Source organism: Dermatophagoides farinae, chromosome 7, assembly GCF_024713945.1.
Source record: "Dermatophagoides farinae isolate YC_2012a chromosome 7, ASM2471394v1, whole genome shotgun sequence".
In the NCBI taxonomy this organism is placed as follows: Eukaryota; Metazoa; Arthropoda; class Arachnida; order Sarcoptiformes; family Pyroglyphidae; genus Dermatophagoides; species Dermatophagoides farinae.
Window position 1 is genome coordinate 1,216,953 of NC_134683.1, and position 25,869 is coordinate 1,242,821.

General features: G+C 30.1%; 4 protein-coding genes across 4 annotated transcripts; 2 read left to right on the forward strand and 2 right to left on the reverse strand.

Moving 5' to 3' along the window:
• Positions 1-1,759: 1,759 nt before the first annotated feature.
• On the forward strand, positions 1,760-7,799 carry LOC124497348 (sodium-dependent glucose transporter 1A). The gene is made up of 4 exons (XM_075732802.1): positions 1,760-1,877; positions 1,974-3,629; positions 5,409-5,535; positions 5,627-7,799. Exons 2-4 carry the CDS (start codon positions 3,378-3,380, stop codon positions 6,868-6,870), a joined length of 1,623 nt encoding a protein of 540 aa, XP_075588917.1. The 5' UTR covers positions 1,760-1,877; positions 1,974-3,377; the 3' UTR covers positions 6,871-7,799.
• A 350-nt stretch (positions 7,800-8,149) lies between these two features.
• Positions 8,150-22,977, reverse strand: LOC124496558 (uncharacterized). Its single transcript, XM_075732801.1, has 7 exons — positions 22,548-22,977; positions 14,165-16,028; positions 12,321-14,049; positions 11,311-12,242; positions 9,800-11,197; positions 8,600-9,664; positions 8,150-8,520 (listed from the first exon to the last, which is right to left on the reverse strand). Exons 2-7 carry the CDS (start codon positions 15,916-15,918, stop codon positions 8,322-8,324), a joined length of 7,077 nt encoding a protein of 2,358 aa, XP_075588916.1. The 5' UTR covers positions 15,919-16,028; positions 22,548-22,977; the 3' UTR covers positions 8,150-8,321.
• Positions 16,282-17,977, forward strand: LOC124496359 (putative imidazolonepropionase). Its single transcript, XM_047059870.2, has 2 exons — positions 16,282-17,031; positions 17,101-17,977. Exons 1-2 carry the CDS (start codon positions 16,412-16,414, stop codon positions 17,798-17,800), a joined length of 1,320 nt encoding a protein of 439 aa, XP_046915826.2. The 5' UTR covers positions 16,282-16,411; the 3' UTR covers positions 17,801-17,977.
• Positions 22,978-23,727: 750 nt separating the features above from the next.
• LOC142597675 (uncharacterized) lies at positions 23,728-25,438 on the reverse strand. Its single transcript, XM_075732708.1, has 3 exons — positions 24,736-25,438; positions 23,915-24,660; positions 23,728-23,808 (listed from the first exon to the last, which is right to left on the reverse strand). Exons 1-3 carry the CDS (start codon positions 25,391-25,393, stop codon positions 23,728-23,730), a joined length of 1,485 nt encoding a protein of 494 aa, XP_075588823.1. The 5' UTR covers positions 25,394-25,438.
• Between the last annotated feature and the right edge of the window lie 431 nt (positions 25,439-25,869).

Here is a 25,869-nt window from a genome sequence, read left to right on the forward strand (position 1 = left end):
AAAATTGAATTGCAGAATTTTTTTTTCATCTTCGTTCTTCGTTGAATATGACAAAAATAAGCCAGAATAAATTCTTGAATTATTGAATTCTTTGCAACAGAACAAGAGAAAGAATATTATTTTCAATTTAATATTCTTATATATTCGAATACTAATTCAAAATGGACCATTCGCATATAGAATAGTTTTCAATAGAAAGAGAAAATAAGATTCTTATTTCATAATAACTAGAAAAAAAAGTAGAAATTCTTAAATTCTGTTTGCCTTTTTTTTCCACCACCATCATCATAAGAATAGAGGCTTTATTCTTTCTCTCTCTCTCGTTCGTTTGCTCGCTATTTCAACACATGAGATGCTTAAATAAAGTATATGACACTGATTATGTTGATGTTGATTGAATTTGCTTTTTTTTCATTTCATTTCATTTCATTTTATGATGAAACGTCATTTTTTTTTTTTTTTTTTGGTTGTTCCAAACAGCATACATGGAGAGAAAATGATGATGAAAAAAATAAAGAGAGAGAATTATGAATCAGTGAACCAAAAAAAACTATGGACCGACACACACACAGAAAAAAAGGTAAGCATTTTTTTTTATTCGTCGAAACTAATAAATCTGCGTCCGGGTGTGTGTGCAGCCAATGGCAAGAAAAAAAAAAGAAAAAGAAAAAGAAAAGATTAACCTCGTACCACAGACACACACAATGTCTTTTTATATTAAAAATGTTCATATTACAAAGTTCTTCGGGTGATATTATTGAATTTTGTTCTATATTTCCCGTGATTTTCATTGTGTGTGTGTGTGTTGTGTGTGTTCGGGACCATTCATCGTTGATGATTCATTGGCCGTCGTTTTAGTTGAGCAAAGAGAAAAAAAAATCGATTATGATTCAATGATGATACTAATGGCATCATTGTTATATAGGTGATATATATCTGAAAATTGAACCATAGAATGTTTGGAACCAATTTTTTTTTCTTTTTTTTTTTTGGACCAAAACAACTACTACCATCATCATCATCATCATTATGGAATTTGAATTGTCCTCACTAAAACATCTTTTCTTGTCGCTGTTGTTGTTGTTGTTTGAACAAATACCGATGCTATTAATCTTCTTTTTCTTTTCATTTTAAGTTCAATTTAAACTTTTGTTATCGACAAAAAAAAACAAAATACAAACATTTTTCGTCGTGAAACATGCTGTTTTTTTTCCTCTTCTTCTTCTTCTCACTCACTCACACAACATATATAAGAATTGAAATTGGAAACAGACAAAAAAAAATAAAAAGATTCTCAAACAAGGTCTCCACGGAGAGCAATACTGAACGTGAACACGGCAGTGGAAAAACAAAAAAAAAATTTCCGCTTGAATAGACTGAAGAAATATTGACTGGTGTTTATTCTCGCTCTCTCTCTCTCCCATTCTTCATCATCAGCCATTATTTCATTATTCTTTGGTGAAGAATCGAACAAAAATCAATATATATTAATAATAATAATAACGAAAATAAAAAGAGATTTGCACATTCATAACAAAAAGGTTAGCGTTCACTTTGTATATATATACAAATAAATAAATAGGCAACTATTTATACAAAACAAAACAAAACAGGCATATATAGTTTTTTTTTTTTTGATTTGATTATCATGAACAACTTATCAGATACAAACAAACAAACAAACAAACAAAAAAGGATCAGATAGATAGAGAGAGAAAAAACTTGATTTTCACATTTTATATGCCAGATTTTCTTCTGGTTTGAATGTTTGATCATCATGATGATCAATTGATGAAAAATGAAGAATGATCGTTTTCGTTTGATAATAGAGACCAGATTTAAAAAAAACATGTAATGATCACATGTTCATCTTCAATGTATGTATACGAAACGAATGATTTTGTTTTCCACAGAAAAAAAAACTTGATTTTTTCTTTTCTTGTCTTTTTAAAAAAAAAAATCATGTACTACAGAAAGACAGACAGACAGATAGATTGATTGTGATCATCGTCTGCATCGATGAAATGAATGATGTCAAGATTGTTGACTTTTCATGATGAAAACACTTAACACAGACACACACGCATACATGAAAACAAAGAATCCCACCATTATCATCTCTCTGAAGAATGTACGAAATACGAAAATTCTTTGAAACAACAGCAACAACAACAAATCATCAAGACTGAGCGAAAGAAGAAGAAACAAAAAAAAAATCCAAATTATGTGCCCCCAGAAATAAATATTGATTGATTCAAATAGTTGATAGTTTGAAATCTAATCAAAAAAAAAAATTATCGACAAACAATTATCAATATCTTATCAAACAACAACTGTGTGCATTTGTGTTTGGAAAGTCGAATTTTTGAATTATAATAAAAATTTCGATGTACAAAAAAAAGCCTGTTCTTGTAATCATCATCGTCTACTTTGTACGAAAAAGTAGGACAAAAATTTTCGTTGAAAAATATTTCATCGATTGAAAAATTCCAAATATATATAGAGTGAAAATTGTAAAATTTAACAAAACCAAAAAAAAAAAAAGTTTCAAATTTCATCGATATTTTTGTTTTCTAGTATCCGTGAATTGAATACATTCGCCATTTATAATATACAACTTTATTACACCAAACACCAAAAAAAATAAAAAAAGTTTGATGAAAAGTTTACATTCGAAAAAGTTGTTCCAGCAGAAAAAAAAGATAAATAAACGATTCAATTCCGTTTTGCTGTTGTGGTTTTTTTTTCTCATTATACACAAACAAAATAATAATATTACCTCACGCACACACACACCAAAGTTTTTTCTTTCTTTCGTTCATTTCCATATTTCATCATTATATACGAAGAAAAAAAGTGTAAAAAAAACTTGACTACGACGCCTTGTAAACACGACCAAGTTTTTTTTTTCGTTGTTGTTGTTGTTGTTGTTGTTGTTCGTTCAATATTGAAACATAACAACAACAACAACAAGAAAATTGAATATTCCATGTGTGTGTGTAACGTAATATCAAGAATTTAGATTCGTTACATTCGCTAAAAAGAATTTACCGTTGAAAATTTTATAACCGAAAAAAAATGGTGGTGTTTTATGGTGAAATGTAATGAAATCTGTGTGTGTGCGCGTGATGATTTGATTCTTTTGGTGATTTTTCATTTGTTATCTTTCACAAAGGGGAAAAGAATCAGAATTTTTTTTTTGCACATCAATTGATTCTGATGAATGAGAAAAAAAACTGAAAAAAAATTCCAATGATTATTCCGCATTGTTTATTCTGGTTGACAAATATAAACGAATTGGTTGCCAAAAAAAAAAAAAAAAAACTAGAGAAACGTAAACATAAACAAAACAGACAACGCAAACACAGACCAACAAAATGCCATTATTACAAACACGATCATCATCTGATTTGATTAATAATGACATCTATTATAATGATCAACAATTTCTTATCAATGGTAATTTTAATGTTACCACCAATAGCAATGAACAACAACACCATAGACGACAGCAATCATCATCATTGCAGAATCAATCATCATCATCATCATGGTTGTTTGCACAATTGGATCGAAAAACATTGTCAATTATCTATACAGTTCTATTATATTATTCATTTATTGCTGTGGTAAGTTTTTTTTTTGTTTTATTCTGTTCCACTACCTTGTTTTCACTCTTTTTTTTTCATATATATTTTTCTCGTAATTAAATCAATTATATCATATACACATCATAGAATTCAATAGAATAACAAAAAAAAAGTTTCAAATAACACCAGGAAATGTTCCAAAAAAATAACTGATGATTGATGATTTAAAACCAATCATCATTATGGCATGATTAAGCAAAAATTGTTATGTTTTTTTTTGGATGGGCCGTTAATTGCATTCATCATCCGATTATAATGGAAATCCTTGGTGAATTGCAATTTGTTTGTTTGTTTGTTTTCATCCAGTTATCTAGTTTTGAATAATTTTGGAACTATTTTCGAAAAAAAGATACCAATTCTTCTTCTTCTTTTTGTTTTTATTTTTTTCGCCTTTTGGCCAAAAAATTTTTCATTTCAATTCCATTACGAATTTTTTCAAAGTTTTTGTTTTTTGTTTTCATAAAAAATTTAAAACAAATCCCCATTTCTGTTTTTGTTTGTTTTCCGAATCCAAATATCAAGTATTACGGTTGAAATTCTCATGACACATGCAATGGGGTCCATATTGCCTGCAAAAAAGGTGAAAAAAAAAATTTTTTTTTCATCATACAAAAATCATACTTGAATGGGAAGTGTGTGTGTGTGTGTGCAATGATAATAATGACTTTCAACAAAAACAGAGAAAAAAATAACCTTGATAAACTGGCATTAAACAAAACAAAAAAAAAATTCTGATATCCAAAACAGAATAAATGGGCCAAACATCCCTAGAGATGTGGATGATGATGATAATGGCATCACACGCACATCTGAAACTAAAAAAAATGGAAAAAATAGAAAAAATGGAAAATTGTAATGAATAATCATGCAGTGCAAAACTAAACAAACGAAAAAAAACCATAGACACACACACACACACAGAGTGAAAGAGAGACGATAATGATGATGGCACAAAAAAAAAGAATTTTTTTCAAAATATACAAACATTATCAAGATGAAATGAAAATTTCGAGGTTTTATGGACCATATATTAATGTGTGTGATGATGGTGGTGGTGGTGGTGGTGGTGGTAGTTATCCGATTAAATCAAGCTTGTCATAATTTTTTTCCATTCATTCATTCATTCTGTGTCGGTTAATTTTAATTCCATCATATCATAAAATGGCGTGCGGTCCAGTCATTTTTTTTTTGGGTTTTTTTTTCAAAAGTTTTTTTTTCATTTTTTTTTCTTTGAAAAGTTTTCGAACCAGAAAAAAAAATTGAAAAACGAAAAAAAATACTAAAATGTCAACACCATTTGTTATGATAATGATAATCCTGAAAAGAGCTGATTATTCATATACATATAATGATGACAAAAAAAAGTGGAGAAAAATCAAACAAACAAACAACCAAAAAAAAAAATTGAATGAATGAAAATTCCAAATTCTAGAAATTCTTTACAGGCAATGAGAAGCCGAAAAAAATGGCAGATATGTGTGTGTGTGTGTGTCATAATAATCCAAATATTGTCTCTCTCTCATGTGTGTGTGTGTGTGTTTAGTGATCAAAACCAAATTTCCATATTTTTCAGTGATACAATCATCAACATATATAAACACATATGACATTCATGCACGATATGCAATAATAATGATGATGATGAATAATAACACTATAAATTTTTTTTTTCGTTTTATTTTTCTTTTTTTTTGTTCGTAAATTTATTCGTAAACAAACATCTAAAACATTCATCTTCATATATTATTATTATTATAGGGATTGTGTGCATCCATATTTAATCCAACATTATTACAATTAAGTCATGTATTCCATACGGATTTACAAACAGTTTCGGTTATATTTCCATTACGTGCAATTGGCTGTGTGGTTGGCACATTGACCAGTAAGTGTGTTTTGTTGTTTTGGATTTCTTTTCAAATTGATTTATCAATGATTAATCGATTTATTTGATATTCTAATTGGTCATAATTTAGATGGACTTTTGAATTCATATTTTAATCGTCAAATATTATTGGTCATTTTTCTAATACTTAAAGCATTGACCACATTTCTTGTACCACATTGGACTGAATTGAAACAATTTTATGTGAATGCATTTTTCAATGGATTTTTTACCGCTGCTGTTGTTGTTATGGTCAATGTTTGGATCAATGAAATGTGGTCATGGTCATCAAGAAAATCTTATCGCCAGAATAATCATGTTGATGATGATGATGGTGAAAGAAGAAATAACGATGATGATGATAATGAAAAATCACGTACAATAATATGGGCAAATGTTACAATGCAAGCATTACATTTTTTCTTTGGTTTTGGCACCATACTTGGTCCATTGATTGCTGAACCATTTTTATTAAATCCATTCAATGGTTTTGATGATCATTTTGTTGCCAATAATCTTGTATGGCCATATACAATATCGGCAATATTGGCATTATCATCAGCTGCAACTATATTTATCATGTTCATTCTCATACCATATGATCAATCATTGTCGAAAAAAAATCAAAAATCCAATCAATTCAATCAAAACTTGTTGCATGAACAAGAAACTGATGATCAACAACAATTACAACAACAACGTAATGAACGTTTATTTCGTTATTCTGTCGTTACATTGGCCGCATTATTTTTAGCAATGTATTCATTTTCTGAATCAACTTATCTACAATTTTCAGCATCATTTTGTTCAAAAATTAAACTTAAATTAACACAATCACAATCGGCATTAGTATCATCATCATTGGCCATTTCATTCACAGCATTTCGTGGTGTCAGTGCATTTGTTGCATTGAAATTAACACCAATCAAAATGATTATTATCGATTTCATTACAATTACAATTGGCAATCTTTTTGTATATTTTTTAGCCGACACAAAAATCATTGGCCTCATTGTTGGTTACATATTATTGGGTGCCGGTTTTAGTTCCGTTGTGCCTAGCCTGTTTCCATTATTAGAACAACGTGGCTACACTGTTACCAATTGGATTGGTTCTATAATCACATTTTCAGGCGGTGTTGCACAAGTACTAGCACCATTTGTTATTGGCATTTGGATTGATCATATACCTTATATATTGGTTTATTTTACATTTTTAAGCATTATAACAGCAACATTAATGTTTATGATTATGTTTTTATTGATGAAATTTGATCAAAAACAACGACAACAACAACAACAAAACCAGCAGCAGCAACAACACCAGCAGCAATAATAATCTGATGATTGAATAATCAAATGTTTATAACCGATAAAAAAAACAATAACAATGAATATGTGTGTGTGTGTGTGTGTAATCAAAATATTTACCGAAATATTACGGTGAAGCAGAAAAAAAAACAAAACAAAACAAAAAAAAATTTCCATGACAACCCAAACAACTGGATTATCAAAGACTAAAAAAAAATCCATAAAACTATTTCGATATCGCCAACAACACCATATTTCCAAGCATGGTAACCACACATTTTTTTTTTTTTTTTTTGATTGAAATTAATCATCATTATCATCATGTTTTTCTTTCTCTTTTGCTCTCTTTTTTTTTGATATATACACATCTCATTTTGTTTTTTTTTATCAATCATATGCCCGTTTGTTGTCAAATGACGTCTTGATGTTTTTTTCTTTCTTTCATTCATCATTTCATTATTATTGTCACTAAAAAATTGTAATTCAAGACATTCGTTTGTTTACCACTAAATAAAATCCGAAAATAAAACAATGTCAATGCAAGTAACCGATACGCTTTCATATATTCAAACATCAAACACCAGGATAAATCTTCAAGGATTTGGACCAAATTTATTGGAACAACAGCAGCAATCATCAACAAGAACCGAACAGCAACAACAACAACAACAACAATATTCATCATCATCATCAAATTATGTACAACATTTACAAACGGAAAATTTTTTTCAACGTATGACTAAAAATGAAAAACGTCTATCAATATTGGTGGGCGTTTTTGCCATATTAACCATCATTTTTCTAATAACAACCATAATATTTGCAAGTAAATATTCTCATTGTAAAAAATGATTGAATAATTAGTTTGACATACATACTTTTTTATTCTTTATTATAATCATAATAATATTTTCAACTGAAATAAAATTTTTTTTTTTGGTCAAAATCAATCAATCAATCAATTAATCGATAACAGAAAAAAATAATAATAACACAAACAAATACCACACACATAAAGAGAGAAAAAAAATAGGGCGACTTTGGGAATCGTCGGGATAATTAAGTTAATTTTTGTTTCAGCGGAAAAGTTTGTTTGTTTTACCTTTTTGAATATTTGAAAAGGTAAATGATGGTGATGATACAGACAAAAAACAATTCAGGTAATCGAAAAATTGTGTATGTGGGAGCAAATGTGAGTGAGTGAGATGTGTGTGTGTGTGTGTGTGCGATACAAACTTATATAAGTCGTCATTATTCTGGAAAATCAATGTGGAAATCTAAGGCATTTTGGGTTGGTTAGGTTGGTTAGGGTGATTTTTTCATATATATCAATGGTGAATGTTTTTTTTATTGTTTTAAATCAGTCGACAAATTGAGGAATCTTTTACCATATTGATTATATCAGCTGATGTACCGTTACCACCAGTACCAAGATTTGGTTTCATCATCAACATTGAATCCATATCATCATCGGTTTTATCCTGTGAACCAGTTCTTGATCCTAATTCCTATTCTTGTCGTAGTCGTTGTCGTAGTTGCCGCTATCGTTGATGATGATGATGATGATGTAGTAGTAGTAGTAGATGATCGATCAGTACCGATTATTGGAAAGATTTTCGTCTTAGAACCGGGTATTAATTTTTTACCAATACCACCATTAACCTGTTGTGATAAACTTTTGTTTGTTTTTCCAACAAAAATTAATGAAAAAAAAATTTTTTTTTTCGTGAAAAAAATTCTAAAATCAAACATACCCAGAATCCTGTACAGATCCTTGTCCGGAACCAGAAACACCAGTTTTGCCAGTAAATTCAGGAAAACATGCAAACATACTTTGTTGCTTTTTCAACATTTTATGTTTTGGTCCAATATTACGCAATTTAGATATCATTCTTGATCTGGTTGTTGAACCACTACCAACACGATCAAATGTTTTATTTGAATCTAGATCCTGATGATGTCCTGTCCATAATTGTTCACGTGATCCAAATGGTGATGCTAAACTTGATGCAATACCACCACCGCCTATACCTGCTGCACCAATTTTTCGAAAATCATCAACACTTTGTCCACGATGTAACATATGTTCAAAATAGAATGAATCAAATGATTGTTCACGTTTTAAAGTTCGAGCTGCTAAAACTGAAACATTCGATCGTGATGATGGTCCAATTAGACCGCGTAACCAAGCCGAAGATTTTTCTTCAGCTGCTGCTGCTGATGATGATGATGATACTGGTGTACCAACCGAAGGTAATTCAACATTGATATGTTGTGATGAATTATTATGATGTTTAATAATAGGTAAAATATGTGAACTTGGTCCAAGCCATACAGCCAGATAAGTAACGGTTAATGATGAATAAACATGAGAAATATTATGATGAACATCCAACATTGATAATCGAACACCATTATCACGAATATCCCATAATTGTAATGTATTATCTTCAGAATATGATAAAGCTCTTGATGCATCCGGTGTTAATATAACACCTAAAATATTTGCATTATGACCCATCAATGTAAATAGATCGGTACCAGTATTCATATCCCAAACAATTAGATTACAATCCTGTGCACCGGATACGACAAGCATTTCATCTAATGCTGCCGTTGCTACACATGATATTGCTTCTTCATGACCAACAAGTACTTGTGTTAATTTTCCCGTCGATGTTTCCCAAACTTTTAATGACATATCCTGTGATCCAGTGATTAATGTTTTACCTGAATGTGTACAAGTAAAACATGTAATAGTATCACTATGTGATACACTTTTTTCCATTTCAGGCTCAAATATATGCCAATATTTAAGGCTTTTATAATAAAATAAAAATAAAAATAGATAGATAGATAGATATGCCAGTTAATAATAATAAATCAAATGATGATGATGATTTGAAAACATTCAAATACATTATTATTATTATCATCAAATTCAAACGACTTACCAATTGTCAATTTTGCCACCAATAGCAAAACACGTTCCACCATGTACAAATAATCCATTTATAGGTTTATGTTGAATTATTTTAATCTGTATACCATTATCCACTTGCCATAATCGGATTATATTCTGCACATCAGCCGATAATGCACGTTTATTATCCGATAATATTCGAATAGTAGCCAATGCATTAGGTATATGTTCACCAAATTTCGATAAATACATTGATAATGTCAATGACCATGAACGTATTTGTCCATCTTCACCACCGGCAATAATAAATTGACTATTTGGTGAAATATCCACACATGTTATTGGTGCTGAACTTTCATCCAATGTTGTATGTGTTTCGGCAGTTGCACTGAACCATATTTTTACTAAACAATCACGACCACCGGTTACAATGTATTGACCATCTCTAGCTACTGAAACACAGGTAATTGGTTCACGATGATTATCGATCGTTGAAACGGAAACTTTTTTTCTAAATGATCCATGTGTCGATGATGATGATGATGATGTTTTATGTTTACGACGATCAGATGATGAACGAGAATTTCGGCCACTACCACTACCACCACCACCACCACTAATGCTTCCAGATTCTTTAGAATCTTTACCCGTATCTTTTCCAGATGAATTATCCATAAATGGATCATTCAATGAAGACATTAAACCAGTTGTCGAACTGATAGCCATCGATTCAACAATATTTATTTCATGTATTGATCGATCCAGACCTTCTACAGCTAATGGTGATGGTGTATGATCTACACGACGAACTGGATAAAAATTCCAGATAATTATCTTATTACCACCACTAGTGAATAGAAAATGATCATCTTTTTGTGGTAAAATCGATGTAATCATTTCACTATGACCATTCAATGTTTGTAGCTGCCGTGATGAATGTATATCGAATAAAAGTAAACGGCCATCAGCATAGCCAACAACACAACGACAATTATCTTCAGCAAAACGTACATAGCTAACAACAGCCGTTGTAGCCATATTCGATGATGATGGCTGCAATGTATGAACACCAGTACCAGTGGTTAAAGCTCTTATTTGTAAGCTATTATCATCCAATGATAATAATAAAAATGTTGAATCCAATGAAATATCCATATGTAATACGGGACGCATTAATAATATTTCATTCAATATACAGAATGAATCCAGACTCCAAACAACAACTGTACGATCAGTTGAACCGGAAACAAGTACATCATCACCGGTATTTATACCAATACAGGTAACCATCGATTTATGATGTTCTAATCTTGTGATTAATGTACCGTTATGAAGATTTACTGCACAAATAGCACCATTTTCCGATCCACTAATCACTAATGTTTCCATATGATTAATGGTAATACATAAAACACTTGCACTATGATGACTATGATGAATGAATAGAAAGAGAGAGAGAGAGAGAAAGAAAATTCGTGAGGAAAAATTCCGGGAAAAAATCATTTCAAATGAATCACAAACAAACAGAAAAAAAAGACTTACATAAATCTATGTCGTATTCTACAATCATTGATTTCCATTAATTCAGCATCAATATACCATAAATGTACGGAACTATCATCCGATCCGGTTGCTAACCATTTACCGCTTGTGGATAAATGCAAACATGTTATCGTTGATTTATGACCTTCTAAACTTTTCGCTACAGTTTTTGTTGGTAAATGATAAAAATGTAATGAACATTGTTCGCATACGATTAAATGTTGTGAATCCGGTGTCGATACTGCACGCGTTATTGATGGCCATGGACTTGTGATCATTGTAACCTGTGGTGGTATTGGTAAATTAAGCCATATATTTATTGGATATAATAATGGCCTATCCATTGATTCAATACAGCTACGATAACATTGCCTCAAAAATTCAGCTAAATAACTTGATGTTGTTGACGATGATGACGATGTTGTTGATAATAATGATGATGATCCAGGTGTATATGATGATGACGATATTGATGTTGGCAGTGATGATGTAGGATGAAGTAATGTATGTGATGATGATTTATTCTGTGTTGATTTATTCGGTTTAACAACCGTATCAAAATTCGATAAATTCGTTGTTGTTTTGATCAAATTTGTCAATGATAATTGTTGTGTTTGATTTGTAGCTGTAAATGGTACCAGCCATAGTAATGCTTCCACTGGTAATTGATTCGGTTCCTGTGTTACTACATGTACAGATTGTTTAAGCATTGCATATAATTGTTCAATATCCCAGTCAAAAATCTGTGATCGTACAGCATCCAATATACAACGTAGATAACAAAATGAAACACCCTGTACAATAGTATTAAGGAAACGAATATTCAATAATGCTTTTGTTTTAAGTTCGACACGATTTCCAGAATACAATAGATGATACCACAGTTCATCGGCTTCACGAACTGATTCGGATTCTTTTCCGGAAGAATTTAGCTATATAAAAAAAAGCATAATTGATAAATTTTTCAATGGAAAAAAATTAATTTAATGAAAAAAAACGGCTTTTTTTACCTCAGTAAATGAATTATAAAATGCTTGTGCCAATTCTAAATGTATGGCTCGAATTTGTCGTATTTCTGTTAGATAACGTTCCTGTATTGCTTTTGTTATTTTCGAACTACGCCATTGGAAATATAATTGTCCCTGTACATAATATTCTTTTAGTAAATGACGCAATTTTGATTTCAATATAATCCATGTTGATGATGTTGATCTTGGTGGATCATATGGATCCGGTGTAGTAGTATTACTTGATGTACATGTATCCGTTGTTGTTGTTGTTGTTGTCGTCGTCGTCGTTGTTGTTGATGTTGTTCGCATTCTCATATGTTGTTGTTGTATTGCTGGCCATATTTGACTCGTTAATGTTTCCTGTACTAATTGAAATAATTCCATTTCTCTTAGGCCATATTTTGTACATGTCAAATATGAACAAATTCTTCTCACTAATTGATATGGTATACAATCCTCAAGATCATCCAGAATTGTCGTTACTAATTCATCTACATTTGTTGGTAAATATTCTGGTGTATAGAATGATTCCCAATTACTTAATACAGCTGTAGCTAACATATTAGCAAATAATGGTGTCATTAAAGCTTCTTGATGCTGTTGTTGTTGTTCTGTACGTTGACTATTACTGTTAATATTGCTTAATAGATCAGATGAACTATTCAATTTTTGTCGTACAAAATCCCATTGAATCGATGTCAATGTTCGTTTTTCATCACGTAATTTTGATTGTACCATCGAATAAATAGAATGACAATGTTTCATAGAATCAATACGATGATCATCATCAAGACAGATAAAATTTTCCGATGAAATACGTGATCGTAATATACTTAATACAGATTCTGATTCTAATGCAACTGAACATATGAAATGTACATTTGGTGGAAGATGCCATGGCATCCAACCTAATAATGCACTAGACTGTAATGCCGATTGTAGATGATGAAGATCATCCAAAATGATTAATAGATCACAATCATTAGGATTACGAAGTTTAAGCAATTCCTGGAAACAGATTGCCAATTCAGATAATTCATGTGCCGATGCACTACGTGTCAGATGCGATTCCAATCCATATGCAACCGATGTTTGTATACAAAGACTGCGTAATAATTCTGATGCAAAATTTGAACTAGGACTTTGACCACATTGTCGTACAATACGAATTACTTGATCACGATCAGAATTTTCTGCTAACCAATCCGGTGCATAGGTAAATACCTGTGCTAATAATGTTGATTTACCTGATCCTGATCGACCGGTAACAATAATTGGTTGATGACGAAAATTCTGTTGTTGTGAATGATGAAGATGACTTGTAGCTGTACAACGTGATGCAGATGTTCCAGTATTTGTTGGTCCACTAGTAACGGTATTAGTGGAACCACTACCAGCACCATGTATATCAGTTATTAATAATTCACGAATATGAAGTAAATGTCCAAAATCAGAATGATTTATAGCCTGTGCCATACCCAATGAACGCATTACACGACGAAAATTTGATAAATGTGAATGTGCTTCACGTACAATATCGCCAGGATATTCAAAACTAGAACCAGGAGCAATTGGACCAAATATTGATTGTTGCATTGCTTTCCAATGTTCATCAATCGATGATTTCAATGTACGTAATACTGTTTCACCAAAACGTTCAATATAATTTGCTGGTAATGTATATGTTCGTGTTTGAATACATTGATCTGGTGGTGGGCTCCATGATATGCTGATAGAAGAAAAATAAATGATTAATTTAAACAAAAAAAAAAAATGGAAAAATTCGTTTTGTTTCACCAAAAAAAAAAAAAAAAAATAAAAATAAAAATAAATCTGCTACTCACTTAAAATAATGTACATTTCCTTTTTTCAATCCAAGTATTACATCTTCAATCAATTGTTGTATATCATTTTGAGCTGTAGGTGCATATAGTTGTCTCATTGTTGATTGTTGTTGTTGTTGTTGTTGTTGCTGTTGATTATTCGATGGAATTGGAAGCGATGAATTCATCGATTGTTGTTGTTGTTTCAATTCATCACTGGAAGACGTTGTTGTTGTTGTTGTTGTCGTCGTCGTTGTTGTTGTTGTTGTTGATGTTGACATTGTTGTTGTTGGTGTAACATCAAAAAATCTTGTTACAGATGCATTGTTAAAATTAACACCTTCTAATTGACGAATAAAACACAACATTCGATCAACTGGTTGTTGCATTAGTTCATAATTTGTTGACACCGATGTTTGTCGATGTGTCATTTGAATTTTTTTCTGTGTTGGTCCCTGTTGTAATGATACCTGATGCATTAAACGATGACGTGTTGGTGTTAATGGTGGTGATGGTTTTTTTACAATTTTCATCGATGAATGTTGATTATCATTATTGTTGTTGTTATTGTCATTTTGATTATTATTGCTACTATTCACATTAGTGTTGATGTTAGATGTTCCAGTTAATAATGAACCAAGTTTACCGGAACCAAGAATTTTTTTCTTTGCTATTGTTGTCGATGATGATGGTGATGATGATGATAATCGTTGTGGTGGTGATTTAAGTGGATGAATTCGTTGTTGTTGTTGGTGCATATGATGAGGATGATGATGGCGATTGGAAGAAATGTTATTATTAATTGTAGTTGGTGATGTAACAAGACCACCTAATTGATATTGGCGAGCACAATATAATGCATGTAATGTTTGTTGATGAACGGCTGACATTACAACACCAAAATTATTACTTAATAATCCTTCACGTGCAGCAACTTTTGAACCGTATTCAACCAGTTTAGCAATATGTTCCAATTCTTCTTCATATTGTCGTGATGCACGACGTGGTTCCAACAATACATAATGTGGTTCTGGTTGTAGATTACGATTTTCTTTATAACATGAACGTAATAGATTCACATCGCCTAAACCGGATTCAGCGGCAGCTGTAAAAATTTGTTGAAAATCATCCGATGCAATCACTGTTGGCAATGCAATTGGTCTATATTTATGACCAATCAAGCACATAAAAAATGTTGATATTGATTGCTGTGAACATTCTTCAATCTCTTTTAATTGTAAATCAAATTCATGTGGATCAATTAGATTAGAATTTTGATCATATATCACCGGTGTTACTGTTGATGGTTGCTGTCTTATCATTGTTGAGCATTTATCACCATTATTATTATTATTATTATTATTATTACTACATGAATTCTGCTGATTCTGTTGTTGAGAATATTCTATTGTAATCAATGGTGGCTGTAATTGCCAATGTGGATCAATAGTTAATAAATCTAATGATAAACTATTACAATAACGTTCTAATTTTGGTAGAATAATTTCATGTAAATGTTGTCGTTCAATTTCAAAATCAGTACGTGTTGAACTTATAAATAATTTTATCAAACGTGATGGTGGCTCTGGAAAACCTTTACAAATATTACCATTCATAATAGCATGTATTAATTCATTTGGATTTGGATATGGTGGTGTACTATTATTATTTGCATTCATTATTGTATTGTTTCCATTTCCGATTGCATGAATATTTGACATCATCGTTGACGATGATGATGATGATGATGATGATGTTGGATTTCGTTGATCCATTTTTTTCTGTTTTCTTTTTTAGTTTTCTTTATTCATCCATGAATAATGAATAATGTTCGAATGAATGAGATGGCCATCTCATAATTTATATATATATTTTGTTTATGAATCTATAGAAAAAAAAGAAGAAAATTTCAAATTAAAAATAAAATTCCATTAACACAGATTAAATTTCAAAGAAATAAACAAAACTGGTTTCCCATACACACAGTAGGAAATTCTTTCAGAAAAAAAACCATGTTGCTAGGCAAGGTAATTTTTCGTCATTGAACATTGATTACATTGATGATAACAAACGTGTTTGTCCTTGAATCAAATCATATCATTCGAATGAGATGATAACATTCATGTATTTTTTTTCCATTCATTTGAGTTTCAATCAAGTTCAAATTCAGTTCAGTTCAGCTGATCATCATCGTTGATGTTGAAGTGAAGTGATTTTTTTTTTGATTTTTCTGAATTTTGAGCCAAAACAACAACCACCAAGATCATAATGGTGAAACCAAAAACAGCGATTATAAATTGTGAACAAATTGTAACAATTTGTTCAAATAATCAACCATTTTTAGCTGGTGAAAAACAAGATAAAATTGAATCAATTGAAAGACGTGATCATGGTGTTGGTGTTTCGATTGTATTCGATGATGATGGCCGTATAATGGCCATCGATCATCATGATCGTATTGATAATTGGCTATGTCAAAATTATGGTAATAATTGTTGGCAAACAATCGATACGATCGATGGTATTGGTCGTTCAATAATACCGGGTTTAATTGATTCACATTCACATCCAATTTGGGCCGGTGATCGTATTGATGAATTTGATCGAAAATTACGTGGTGCAACCTATATGGAAATACATGAATCTGGTGGCGGTATTAATCATACGGTACGTGAAACAATACGTGCCAATGAATCGGAACTTTTACAATCATTATTATTGCGTATCAATCGAATGATCAGCTGTGGAACAACAATATTAGAATGTAAAACCGGTTATGGACTTGATTATGAATGTGAAAGAAAAATGTTACGAGTTATTCAACAGGCATCAACCATGACACCGATACAATTGGTACCAACATTTTTGGGTGCACATTCGATTCCAAGGTAAACAAAGAAAAAAAAATTTGAATTTTTCGAATTAAAATTTTCGTTTTTTTTTCTTCAACTAACCAGCGGAATGACAGCCGATCAAGGTGTTGAACATGTATGTAAAATGATGGAAAAATTATCAAATGATGATCCGGAATTAAAAATTGAATTTTTCGACGTATTCTGTGAAACTGGTGTTTATGATAATCAACAAACTGAACGAATTCTCCGAAAAGCACAACAATTGTATCCAGAATCAAAACTAGCATTTCATGGTGATGAATTAAGTGATCAGAATTCCGGTTGTTTAGCTGCACGGCTTGATGCCTGTTCAGTATCACATCTAGAATATCTTAATACTGCTGGAATTGAAGCAATGGCTGCAAAAAACATAGCTGGCATTATAAATCCAACAACTTGTTATCTATTGAAATTACGTAAACCACCTGTACGTGAAATGATAGCCAATAATGTACCGATTGTAATAGCTAGTGATTACAATCCAAATGCAATGTGTTATTCATTACCAATGGCAATGAATCTTGCCACAATTCATTTAGGTATGACAATGAATGAATCATTGATTGCAACAACATTGAATGCAGCATATGCATTGAATAGATCAAATGAATATGGATCATTAGAAATTGGTAAACGTGGCAATTGTCTGTTATTAAATTGTTCAGATTGGCGTCATTTAATCACTGAATTTGGTAATACATCATCATTGATATATAATGTTATTATCAATGGTAAAAATGTATCATCAAATAGTAATTTTTAAGAAATGCCAAAAAAAAAGATCATTTGTTTTGCAAATGTTTTTTTTTTCACTAAACCATCAAAAACACGAAAAAAATGATTAATTATGATCTGGTGAAAAATGAAAAAAAAAATTTTGTTCGTTCGTTTGTTTGTTTGTTTGTTTGTTTGAATTCAATAAATCAACATCTGCATTTTTATTTTTTTTTCGTATCCGGTAAATTTTTTTTTACCAGATCATTATCGTACATGTCATTTATGAATGGCATAACAATTTTTTTTTCTTTCGCTCATTCTCATTACATTCATTCATTCATGATCATTCTGAATGGAAATTGAATTTCGAATGAAATATCAAAAAAAAAAGAATCTTTTCATTCATTTCGATTTTATTATTATCATTATATCATGCCAATCATCATCATCATCAAAAAATGATCTTATGATTATAATGATGTTATATAAATTGTCATTACTCGTCATCATCATTATTATTATTTGGAAATAATAATCATCATCGATATATTTGAAACATTATTATTGCTACATCATCATCATCATCATCATTAGCAGCAGCAGCAGTAGCAGCAGAATCATCATTATTTCAAGTGAATAAAAATGATGGTAATGAAATTAATGAGAAATGTGTGAAGAAAAAAAAAGAAATTGAATGAAAGAATCTCATCGTCATAGGAATGATGAGAATTACATACACACACAAACACACATTCAGCGAAAATCAAGAATAAGAATAAAAACAATGAAACAAAGTCTCTAAAGAGAGAGAGAGAGAGACAGGCGTGCACACACACATTATATACGTTTTCATATTTGTTTTGTCTATGATGGTGTTCTTTTGTTCCAAGAAGAATTTGAAACTTTTTTTTCGGGTAAGTCATCAATTTAATAAAACCGGATATAATTAGGATGATGAATCTATGATTTTTTTTTTCGTACCAAAAATTCCAATTTATTTATTTATTTATTTATTATTCTTGGTTGAAATGGAAATGGCACTTTTTTTTTCGTGTTTGTTAATTTATTCGCAGTGAAAATGTTTATCATTACAACACCATATGACATTTTAATATCACGATGTATCAATGTATCGTTCGAATTTGCATATAAACCATTCTTCAACACACACACACACATGCACACACAATCAGCAAATAGATTGGCAAATAAAATATTGATCGATTTGATTCGATTTATTCTCGACCGTCTATATATAAAACACAATCAAGTTTGTTGTTGTTGTTGTTGTCGTTGATCGAAAAACGATAACAACAACAACAACAAACAAACAAGAATAATAATAACAAATATATATTCCTTATATTTCTAGGTTTCATAATTAAGAATATTCTAGACACACACACATAAATATTCTATATTTAGAATATATCAACGATGATGATGATGATGTATAGTTAATTAATATCAATCAATCAATCAATTAAATTGAGTGGAAAAAAAATTTTTAATAAAAACTAGTCATCATATAAAATTCTGACCAAATTCTTGCTGTTTTCATTCTGAACAACTGAAGATATCGATGATTCATAATATGTGTGTGCGTGTGAGTGTTTTATCGATAATTGATTTCTTATGTTTTTCATCGTTCGTTTTGTTCTTTTTTTTCCATAAAAAAAAGAAACGATAAGATATGGTTCAAATATTTGTTTTTCATCATGATCATCATCCATTTAATGAATGAATGATGACGAACGAGGACAGCAAAAAAGAATATGGACCCGAAAAAAGTTTTTTCTGGCTTTCAATTTCAATTTTTTTCTCTGTTAGTTTTCCACAACGTCAGTGTTTAATCTCTTTTGTTTTTGATTTACGATAATTTTGTTAATAACCACCGCTACTACTCTTTATGTCGGTCATTTTTTGTGATTTGATTTGATTTGATTTGATTCATATATGATTGGTTATCAAATGAATAAATGTCACGCAAACATAGAGATTCTGCAATAATGATCAGCTTTATGGAAATTCTATATCTCAACATGAGTTTCTCTCTCTCAATGAATAATTAAAAAAGCCCAAAAACAATGGAATAAAAGAAGAAGAGAATTAAAAAAAAACTCGGAATATTATGATGAATATATATATGAATTCATTATTCCGGAACGACAAATTGAATTGTTGATCACGTTTTTATTCTGTTTTCATTGTCTTTGTACTGTTACCATACACATACACACACACACACACACAGAAACATTTTATCCAATTTGATTAAAAACGACAATAATAAAATTAAAAAAAAAACAGAATTTTGACCAGAATCCAAATTTGTAGAAATTAAGTTTTTGTTACAATGAATAAACTTGATATTCTTCTTCTTAGCCATCATGGTGATGATCGATAATATATATACACACAGTATGTGTGTGTGTGTAGAAAAAGAAACAAAGTCATAAAAAATCAATCAGACATCACCAATAGTAATCATCATCATCATCATCATATGATAACCAGCAATATTGCATAACTTTAGATATGCAATATTTTTATGGGTCACCAAAAAAAAACCTTGGCCTAACCATCATGATTGATGATGATGATGATGATGATGATGATAATGAGACCATGGAACGGCAACAACCAAAATATCTAGTTAGGTTGAGTTTCATGAATGAGTTTTATTCATGTTCGTCAGTTGCTTGTTTGCTTGCTTGCCTGTTTGTTTGTTTGTTTGTTCATCCATTTCACCATTATATATTCATTATGAAAGAATTTTAAATTTAATTTTAACAAACCCAAAAACGAAAAATTTGTTCATGTAAACTTTTTCTATTTTTTTTTCACACACACATTTTAAACAGACAGACACCCACACACACACACACACACGGTGAGAGAAACAAATTCTATCAATCTATTTTTTCTCATTTCAATTTCAATTCACTATGTGCAATGAAATCAAAATTCTTTTCTCGATTCTCGGCACACACACACACACATACACAGAGAGAGAATGGGCAATTCAATAACACGTTCATCATCATTTCATTATTATTATATCAACAAAAACATTTTCAATGGAACCAAAAAAAAAGAAAGAAAGAAAGAAAAAAAATTCAATTCATTTACATATGACATACATAGGGTGAATGCAGTGGCAAAATAGATCCAAAAATACACACACACGTATGCAAATGAATGTTATTGAATGATGATGATGATGATGATCGAATACAGATGGCCGATTGTAAATTTTTTTTTTTGGCTTCACAGTTTCAATTTCACATTGGATTTCAATCAACAAATTTTTTTTTTGTTTCGGTTATCAAGCCAGGCAGGCAAGCAAACCAAAAAAAAAAAAAAAATCAATTTTCAATCACTAATCGAATGAAAAAAAAAAATTAAACAGATTCATCATATTGGAACAGAAAAAACAATATATATGTGTATATCAAAGTCGAAATAGCCGAAATTATTCAACAAAACTTGCATTTTCATTCAATTTATTTATCGATTTCTTTTTTTTTATTCACTTCGTCAACATTATAATATTTCGACTGTGCCGAAAACAACAACAACAACAACAACAACAACCGGATGAAATGTAGAAGAAAAGACGACCAAAGAAAAAAAATGTAGTTTAATTGAATTTTCTTGCCAGGCTAAAGAAAAACATTTACACAAACATAACAATAACAACAACAAAAAGAACGCCAAGTCATTATAGACGACGGGGCACGAAAAAAAAGGTAACGAAAATTTTCGGACCACCATACACACACACACACACAGACACATTATCATCAAATTTTATTCCGTTGCGTTGGTTGTGGTTCTCCAAAAACGAACTATCGAAATATCAGATATATATGAAAAGAGAGTGAAAAAAAAACCATAAAATGAAAATAAAAAGATGGTGAGCCAGAAGCAAAAAAAAAAGAAAAAAAAATTTCAAATTAAAAACCATGAATACACAATTTTTCTATTTTCAGAACTTTGGCTTCACTTTGTTGTTGTTGTTGTTGTCGATGTTGATGTTTTTTTTTCATTATAATTTCACATTAATAACAACAACAACAACAACAACAATAGAAACAGCAGCAGCCAATTCATGTTTAAATAATCAAATTGAAAGTGTGTGTGTGTGTGTGTGTGTGTGTAATAATATAAATAACCAGAATTTCAATGTAATGTCTGAATTAACCATCAAATGATTATATGGATCGGTTGTTGTTGTTGTTGTTCGTGTTCGTGTTGTTTGGAACATCGTTATTATTTCGGGCTATTTTTTTCCATTTTGATATACGTGATTATCGTCGGTGTGTGTGTGTGTATTTAGGGCAATAGAAACCAAATACAGGGACCAGATTTTTATTTTTTCCGTTGTTAATCCGAAAATTCTAGTCATAGTTTTATTCTTGATAACATAGTCATAGTCGGCCCCAAAAACAAATTTGAAAATGGAGAGAAAAAAAAAGTCAAAAAATTGATGGTTGATGGTGATTTTTGATCGGATTTTTTTTTTTTTTGGTTTTGTTTTGTTTTGTTTGATTGATCGTTTTATAAGCTTGAAAAATATTTTTATATTTGTACATCATCACCAACACCACTGCTAGAGTGGTTATTAGCTAAACAAACACACAGAGACCGCAAATAAAATAATAATAAATCCATATATTAACCAATCAATCAATCAATCAAATGGAATGATTAAGAGAGAGAGAGAGAAAGAGAAAAATTTGAATTTTTTTTTGTTTTGTTTACAAAAATTAAATGAAAAAAAAATTTACCAGAATATTCTACATTAAGAATGATAAAAATCATCATGAACACACACACAATCAATTAATCATGGTGACATGTTGATTTTGTTGTTGCTGTTGTCGGTAGGTCGGTTGGTTGGTAGATGGTGAAAGAATAATTAGGAAATGATGACCATGATTGAGAAACACGATTGATGATTGATTAGCGGATTGGTTGATTCACAGCACACAGACAAACACACACACACACAAAAAAAATCAATAATGAACAAAATTCAAAACTTTAAATCCTGATGATGATGATGATAAAATCGAAGCATAAAATAATGAATGAAAATTATAGAGCAATCAGAGAGCAATGAAAAAAAAATTACCAGACACGGAAATTCAAGTAATTTTGGAAAAAAAAGTTATGTGCCCGACGACGACGACGACGACGACGATGATGATGATGATGGTTTTCTGTTATGGAGAAGAATAAACACACACATACATAATACATGAACAGCAATGGACAGAAACAACAAATAGATTCTGAATGGAAAAAAAAAGATTGCAAACTGAATGTTCTGTGTTTGTGTATATCTGGTGTGTGTGTGTTGAGAGCAGAAGCAAACCCGCGGGAAAAAAAATGAATATACACTGTTGGCTGGTTCGTTTTGAGCATCCTCATCATCATCACCAATTTCAGATTCTACCTATTCATTGGTTGGTTAGTCTTGGTTATTATTGCTTCTGCTCATATAATATATAAACTTTTTATTTATTCTATAAAATGACGGCCATAAAAAAATGATCATCATCCATGATGATATTCGTTTTGGATCGATGGTTAAGAAATTCGTATTGTTGTTGGTTCAATATTCATTTACCAAAAAAAAAAAAAAAAAAAAAAAATTTGTTGATGTGCGCATAATGTACATATTTGTTTTTGAAGAACAAAAATGAAAAAAAATTTTTTTTTCATTTGATTCAGCATTTTTTAAAATGAAAATGAATTTTGAAATGAGAAAATGAAAATTTTTTTCAAAACAAAACCAAAAACAAAAAACAAAAAAAAATCAATTCTAAATCAGATGTTTATTGATTTTTTAAAAAATTTTTTTTTCTTCACAATTCTCTGTGGATGCTGCCATCTAGTGATGTGGATTTGAATTCCATCTAGAAAAAAATTTTTATTTTCATTTTTTAAATTCTTCAAAATTATTCATATATATGAATATTGCCGATTCTGCATGATAACATATTTATAGATGAACATTAAAAATTGTGAATAAAGTAATGTATACTGTTTTAGGAATGGAATAAAGAAAAAAAAACATACACATGCACACTGATTAATGAATAAATTTCGATTTTTTTTTTTTTTTTTTGATGAAGTTTTTTATTCAAACCTTGACAAATTCTTGCATTGTAATTAGTTCCAATTTTGCATATGTAAATCCATATTTATTCTTTGTATGAAATGCTTGGCCATAATTTGAAAGTTTTAGAAGAATTTTAAAATTTTTTCCAATAAATCCAGAAATACGAATCAAAAGATTGATAAAACAAATGGATGGCTGTTGAAAATGTTGATTACAAATGACAATTATTAGATGAAAAACAAAGATAACCAATGTTTGTTGTAGAAAAATCATGATGAGAAAGAATTCGAGAATAAAACCACCACGTTCAGATAGAATATAGATAATTATATAACAATTGACAGGAATATTGACAAATATAAATGCAGTGAATGCTTCGAAATAGCTCCAGCTTTGTTTGATCATTTGTAAATTATTTGTTTGATAACATTGAAAACGTAGCATTTGTTTACAAATAAACGGCATGATTAGTATGAATTTTTTTCTACCATTCTGTGATACAATTAATGACCAGCATAGATTTAATAATCGTTGTGTTTGCCACACTTTTATATAGAATATGAATAACATGGATAAAGCACAAATGGCCATCAATAAATGTACATGGCCATAAATATAGATGAAAAATTCTACAATTTTCCAATTGATTATCATCAAAATGATTTTCATAAATTGAAAAATCGAATCCATCGACAGATTTTGATGATTTATATTCAGAATAAAATCATGGACATGTTTAATAGTGATAAGATTGAAAATTAATTGAACACAATCTAGGGATTGTATAAAACAAAAACATTTTTTTTAAACAAAAAAAAAAAAAAAATTGACATATTCAAATTACTCACTAATTGCGATGAAAAAAATACCGAATGTTTTGGAAATTTTTCTCAAATTATTTCGAACAATCAAATTGGCCATCTGTTCACGATATTTAAATGGTGGATAAAATTGTCGATGGCCATCGTTTTTAAAAAGTACTGAATATAATTGTGATGCTAAATAATTTTTATAATAAAGATAATGATTACTTGTAGCAATCATTATGATCCAAATGGCTGCAAATAGATTAATAATTGGATCCAAATGGAATAATGAAATTATATTGGCATTCAATATTGATGAATCGATCGATGAATATTGCTCACTAGCATTAAAGAAATAATGATGGAAAAATTTTAAAAATTGTATGACTAAAATCGTATCAATAAAATTAGTTGCCAAACAAATCTGGCAATTAGAATGTATTTCGATCGATGTTTTCTGATAAATGAAACCATCATTAACATCATGATAATTTAAACGTCTACATTCACGATGACCGATATACATTTCAAAATATCTTCGTAAATATTTCATCATACGAATCCAAACTAATGGACCAAGTATAGTCCATATAGCCGAAAATTGTCGTCGAATTGTTGAAAATATTCCGAAACAATATTTGCTCATCCATATTATTTGATGATGATTAAACATCGTCAAATCATTGAAATTCATTGACATTGTCTTAAATGATAATAGAAAAGTGATCTCTCTGACAATCACTACACAATAACTCACTTGTTCCAATAATTTTTTTTAAAAAAATTCAAATTATCAACAATCATTTGAAACCATAACAACGTTCAAAAAAAAAGTAGAATAATGACAATTTTATCATTTATGAAATAGAATTGAATAAAAAATTTTCGTCATTATTCATCATAAATTTATTTATATATATGGAGAAATCGAATAAAAAAGTGAAATCATTCGATATGTTTGCAAGAATTTCATAATATTAAAAACATTTTGCCAACCATTAACTTACTTAAATAAAGTTTTAAATTCAAGCAAATATCATTCATTCATTTTATTGTCACTTTGTGGTCGATAATTGGTTGGAATTTTCTTTTTTCTTCGAAAAAAAAACCTAAGTTCCAATACAAATATAATCGGAAACGAATGTCATCATCATCATCATCATCATCATTCATTCA